The sequence below is a fragment of the Borostomias antarcticus genome (genome assembly GCF_949987555.1).
Source record: "Borostomias antarcticus genome assembly, chromosome: 14".
Lineage (NCBI taxonomy): Eukaryota > Metazoa > Chordata > Actinopteri > Stomiiformes > Stomiidae > Borostomias > Borostomias antarcticus.
Window position 1 is genome coordinate 23,303,875 of NC_140247.1, and position 6,667 is coordinate 23,310,541.

Consider the following 6,667-nt stretch of genomic DNA (forward strand, 5'->3'; position numbering starts at 1 on the left):
CACACTCACTCTCTCTCTCTCTCTCTCTCTTAAACACACACACCCATCACGAATACACCACACACACACACACACACACACACACACTCTCTCTCTCTCTCTCTCTCTCTTAAACACACCCACCCATCACGAATACACTACAAACACACACACACCACAAGTCCTGACCACACAGACACACACCCAACACGCACTTTCACGGCCGACACCAATATAATACTGGACACTCCTGACACCTCCAAAACTCCCATGTGCACACATTGACAGCGACGCCCACTCACGTGCACACATTTACAGCGACGCCCACTCACCTGCACCAGGAAGATGATGAGGAAGTAGAAATTGGCAATTCTCCTGAACTGCTCAAATAGATTCTTTGGCAGAAAGTTCCACACCGTGTACTGGGGAGGCAAAAAGGTTGAGACGATGAGTTTAAATAATTTCAAATTCACCATTTCATCATAATAAAGCGACCACTGAGCCATGAGCCATGTAGTCTTTGATATGTGCCGTTTGGCAATGTATGTGTACATGTCTCTTATTCTATTCTATACTGCACAGTTACTGTACATATGGATGTATATAGTCCCCGTTATCCCTCTTCTCATGTAGGGTCTTTTTCGTTACCGTTATATAGTTTCTTTTCTTTCCAACTTTACTGAAATTTCAACAGCTGAAATTCCAAATGTCTCCATCTATCTATTGTATGTATCTCAGTCGCACAGTCGCTTTGGATAAAAGCGTCTGCTAAATGACTGTAATGTAATGTAATGTATCTATTGTATGTATCTATTGTATGTATCTATTGTATGTATCTATTGTATCTATCTATTGTATCTATTGTATGTATCTATTGTATGTATCTATTGTATGTATCTCTCCATCTCCTTGCAAGGCAGCGGAACAGAGGCAGAGCAGGTTGCAGGATTAGACACAGGCATACAGCAGTCATCGGTCTCTCTTGCTCTCTCTTTCTGTGTGTGTGTGTGTGTGTGTGTGTGTGTGTGTGGGGGGGGGGGGGGGGCGTGGGCCACTACTGCCTCCCTGCGTATCCCATTGACTTGGATTAGCCACTTAACTCCTTAATTGGTCCTGAATGGAGAGCATAGGACCTTATCAAGCTGCCAGCAGGTTCCTCTGTGTTGTTCTTGTCTAAGCGGCACCGGCCGCTGATACTCCGGCACTATCTCAACAAACACTCTTTATCTGTCACATCCCTGTGGGACGGACAAACAATGCCCCCGCTGGTAACTTACACCACGCACACGCACGCACGCGCACACGCACACACACACACACAGAGTAGTGGTGTTGAGAGGCAGAGGAAAGCCTCCTCGCGTGGACGGAGGGGCGAGAAATGCGGTGGTGGCAGAAAGGGTCGTGTCATTTTTCCAGAGAGAGAAAAGAGAGTGAGGGAGAGTAAGAAAAGAGAGGAACAGTGTGTGGAAAGAGAGAGAGAGAGAGGAGAGAGAGAGAGAGAGAGAGAGAGAGAGAGAGAGAGAGAGAGGGGTGGGGGGGGGGGGGAGATGGCGCAGTGTGAGCGGGGAGCGAGGTGATGGAAAACAGAGCTATGGCAGAGCGTAAACACTACAGCCCTGGGTAATTAAAGTCTGTTTACACTGTCACGCCGGTAATTGATTGGACCATCCTCAGTGGGACCCTCTGCAGCACTATAAATCCCCCCCCCTCCCCCAATCTGCAGCCCAGAGAGGCGTCCTCTTCTCCTCCCCATTTGGATGGGAGGGGGGGGGGGGGGGGGGGGGGGGTGTCCATCAGAGATGAAGGACAGATAGACCCCCCCCCCACGCCCCCACAGTGCATTAATAGCAACAGAAAAGTGATGGCCTCCCATTGGTGGGGAAGGCATGTGGATGCGTTGGGAGAGAAGGAGGAGGGGGGGGGGGGGGGGGATCTAAAGAAGATTATACAACAGTTAGTTCTGGTTCTTGATTCTGATTGGCTGGAAGCCGTGTTAAAATACTTTGTAGCACACACCTGGGACCGCATATCATTCCATTTTCAGTATTAATGTGCCTCCCATTTGATCCAATGCATTGTAGTTGTTGTTGTTGTTGCTTGGCAACCCTTTTGTTAGTGGAACTATTTTGCTCGGCGGAATTGAGGGAATGATGCTTCGTTTTGAATAAATGTTAATATTTTACATTGCTGTGTGTTTATTTTACACTAATAGCTGTAGTAACCGTTGTATAAAAGCAATAAACCACTTGAGGCCGTGTGTTATAGTGATTTTATAACAGCTAGGGGGGTTTTAGGTACTCCGCTTCACGTCGTGCCTAATAACGCCCCCTAGCTGTTATAAAATCACTATAACACACGGCCTCTCGTGGTTTATTGCTTAAGTGTCATTTGGCTCTGAGAATTAAGAGGGTGGGCGTCACAAAGGTCTCCGAGAAACTGGTTCTGCGGCGCCTTAGGCCCGTGGTGAGTGACTTCCTGGACCCCCCTGCAGTTCGCGTACCAGGTCTGAATCAGCGTGGACGATGACATCATCTACCTGCTCCACAGAGCTTACTCACACCTGGAGAGGCCAGGAAGCTCAGTGAGAGTCATGTTTGTTTTACTATTCCAGCGCATTTTACACCATCCTGCCCCTCCGGCTCCCAAAAAAAGCTCCAAGCCATGCAGGTTGACCCCAAGATGGTGGCCTGGATCCCAGACTACCTCACAGGCAGGTCACAGTATGTCCGACTGCAGGGCTGCCTGTCTGAGGGGGTGATAAGCAACACCAGTGCCCCCCCAAGGAAGCGTCCTGTCATCTTTTCTGTTCACCCTCTACACCGCCAACTTCAGCCACCACTCTGGAGTGTGCCACCTCCAGAAGCTCTCAGACGAGTGTGCCATCTCCAGAAGTTCTCAGACGAGTGTGCCACCTCCAGAAGCTCTCAGACGAGTGTGCCATCTCCAGAAGTTCTCAGACGAGTGTGCCACCTCCAGAAGCTCTCAGACGAGTGTGCCACCTCCAGAAGTTCTCAGACGAGTGTGCCACCTCCAGAAGCTCTCAGACAAGTGTGCCACCTCCAGAAGCTCTCAGACGAGTGTGCCACCTCCAGAAGCTCTCAGACGAGTGTGCCACCTCCAGAAGCTCTCAGACGAGTGTGCCACCTCCAGAAGCTCTCAGACGAGTGTGCCACCTCCAGAAGCTCTCAGACGAGTGTGCCACCTCCAGAAGCTCTCAGACGAGTGTGCCACCTCCAGAAGCTCTCAGACGACTCCTTTATCCTGGCTGCATTCAATGAGGTCGTAGAGGAGGAGGAGTACAGGGATGTGGTCAGGAGATTTGTCAGATGGTTGTAAGGGTATAAATGTGTTCTGGACAACGGACAGCGTGTAATGTTTCAAATGTTTCAAATGTCACAGTGAGAAGATAAAGGGTTGGGGTCGTTGGGGATGTGTTGGGACAGGTAGCCTAGGCGGTCTGGTAATCTGATCATCTTTACGATCAGGGTGGGATGGAAGGGTCATGCTCCAGTGCTCCATGCCCTGGGGAATGTTGCGACATCCACCTGAAAGTCCTGATTTGTGGGAACGAAAAGGGGAGTTGCACGTCTTCCGATTTCAATTGTGGAAGGCAGATTGCACTGGGCGCTCGCTCAACTGTAAGTAAGTAAGTAAGTAAGCTTTATTTATATAGCGCTCTTCACAGCACGGATGCACAGAGTGCTTTACAGTAATAAATTAAAATGGCAATACAACACGAGACAAAATTAAAACGACACAACAGAAAAAAAAACTACATTGCGAGCAGCAAGGAGTTATAGATGGCCGAAGGCCTGCCTGAACATGTGTGTCTTAAGAAGTTTTTTGAACATGAGTTCAGCGGATGGCTCTCTCAGGGCCTGGGGAAGAGCGTTCCAGAGTCTTGGCGCCACCGCCTCAACTCAACTCCACTGACTGGCCTTACTGCAGGCTGCTTGACAGAAGTCACACTCTTGTGTTTGTAACTATCCTCGGATGAATAAATGATGGTAAGTGTTGAACTATTTTGCTTTTCTTTTCTGTGGGTATTGCGATTCATACCTTCAAATACGACTGTCAATTTCACTTAGAATGTTCAAAGTTTTACAGTGAGGGAAATAATTCTTTGATCCCCTGCTGATATTGTACTCAATCATTTGTGGATATTCTTGTAGCCGTTACCAGAGTTATGAAGGCCTACAACCATGTGTGTGTTTTGAACAGCCAGTTCTTTTGTTTTCTTCACGGTGTTGGGTGACGGAGGGATGTTGCATGCATGTTTCCTCATTTTTACACCATAGTGAAACAGTTAGTGATGTAATGGCTCAATATAGTTCCTTCAGACTTGAATGAGAAGTGGAATTGAATACCGGGTTTGATTTTGGTAGATGTTATTTACTATAATCGTTCAGGGTGCCATTAGTTGTGAAACCTTGATTTGGACTAAAGTGATTTTTAATTAAATCAGTAAATGGTTGGTTCCATTCAGTGTTAATTTCTAAAGAAAAAAAAAAAAAAGACCTTGTTATTGATTGATTAAAACCTTTTTTCCATGACTAAGACGAGATGTTGACGTCACAAAAATCTGGATCTTTGAAAATAAAAACTGTGACTAAATCCCTTTTTAATTTTGTTACGAGACTAAGATGATGAGACTCGTCATACTTGACACTTGACATAACAGTGGTGGACTAACAGACATTCAAAATTGAATGAATAATTTTTCCGGAAATGCACCTTGGCAATGCAGTGCATCCTGGGTAAATGCTGCCCGGTGGGCTACTATCCACCTCCTGAGATCAGACAGGCATGTGACACCCAGGTTATGATGGCTTCAGGCTCTCGGTACTGAAGGGGGGGGAAGAGTGGGTATCTGGGCTGGCTGTTGATGGCTATGGCTCAGCGCTGTTATCCGTTAAAGGAAGAATGGATATCTGTTACTAGCTATTAGTTGGATAGCGTTGGCTATCGATAGCTGGCTTGGCAGATGTCTAGGAAACCCATTGCAGACTACAGGAAATGCCACGCATGACATGAAAGGACAGGTTAGGAATTTAGCATTATAAACCATGTTATAAGGTTATCTACGATAATATACAACGGCCGACATCAAAGTTTCATCAAACAGTGCACTTTTGAGATATACACACTCAATGGATCCATAGGTGCATACAAAATCCCTCAAAACACCATAAGCTCTCGTTTTGAGTGGTCACTGGTGTCCGCTGAAAAAAATCGCCACAAAGTATGCTTCTGATGGGGTTTATTTATCATTTACCATAGAGCTATTTTCACTTGTAGTACATACATTTGTAAACTTCCGCTTGAACTTTGGCAGGTCTTGACTGAGTTCGGAGGTAGAAGAAGAAGAGCCACTTCCGGGTTACAGGTCTACCCAACAACAACAACAACAACAACAACAACAACAACAAGTCGACTATGGATCCATTGAGTGTGTCAGCGGTGACGGGCTATATCTCAAGAGTGCACCGTTTAATGAAACTTTGATCGGCCGTTGTATATGATCGTGAATAACCTTATAACATGGCTTATAATGCTAAATTCCGAACCTGTCCTTTTAACAAGATACCTTGTCCATTTGGGCAATTGGCCAGTTATCACCATTGCCAGCTAGCTAAGAGTTATGCTGGGAACAAGTAACCTTATTACCAGGGATGGTCTGACTCCCATAGTGAATGATTGATTTAGTACGTGGACAGTGTACGGACCATCTATGGCTGAGACTAGGGCTTTTATAGTTCTTTATATCCTGATGTGACAGACTGATGTGCGAGTAACAACTTGAGCTTGAACATCAGGATGGACTCACCAAGCTACCTTCTCGCTGCTGAAACAGCCAAATCCCCCCAGGGATTATAAAAAATTGATCTTCTCTCATTATCATGTTTTTAAAAACAAACACAGCCTCACGCGCATGTGCAAACAGGCAGGATATGAAAAGCGGACATGATCAAAGTGTGCCTCTTGCAAATCACACTGGGGAACAGTTGTGAAGAGCTCAAGGCTCAGTCCTTGTTCTTGGCGCGTTGTGTGTGTGTGTGTGTGTGTGGGTCTCTCTCTCTTACCTTGGAAGACACAATCCTGTTGTCACAGAACTTGGGGGGGATGAAGACGTCCGCTGGGGGGAACGGTCGATGGGCCACGTAGATAGTCCTGCTGTCTACCCTCCCCTCCTCTCCTCCAAACTAGACACACAGAAGAGAGAGAGAGAGAGAGAGAGAGAGAGAGAGAGACATCAGACACAGGGCCAGGCTATCTGGAAGGTCAGGGGCAGTTGGAAGTCATAACAGTAGCGAGGCTGAGTAGTGAAATCTCTTGAACCAGCAGAAAGGCGCTGGGGGGAAAAAAATGTGCATCATGTGCACAAAAAAGCACAACACATCCTAAATGAGTAGTTAACCCACATCTGATGCACAAAGGAGCACAATCTATCAATATTAAACAATGACGGTGTTCTCGCCGGTATTACAGGCCGGCCGGGCCTAAAGCCTACTTGTTATGCGGGAGAACCGTCGAAGAACGATGACTCCTTTCAGGGTTCCACGCTCTAATCAAAGCCTCCGACCGTCAACGCGGTATAACAACCGAAGTATGGAAAATAATTAAAAAGTTGTGTTTTTTTTTGTGTGTGTACAGTGTAAAACTTCAAAAAGAGCGGCGTCAGAAAGCC

General features: G+C 46.6%; 1 protein-coding gene across 1 annotated transcript in view; it reads right to left on the bottom strand.

Annotated features, from left to right (window-relative positions):
• The window catches only part of atp11c (ATPase phospholipid transporting 11C (ATP11C blood group)), a gene marked incomplete at its 3' end in the record, with an annotated part of 42,473 nt that overhangs the window by 30,856 nt on the left and 4,950 nt on the right, over positions 1-6,667 (bottom strand). The window contains exons 2-3 of the mRNA XM_084449281.1: positions 6,063-6,182; positions 312-401 (exon numbers count right to left, since the gene is read on the bottom strand). Coding sequence (XP_084305407.1) covers positions 312-401; positions 6,063-6,182 — 210 coding nt within the window. The remainder of the gene's footprint in view (positions 1-311; positions 402-6,062; positions 6,183-6,667) is intronic.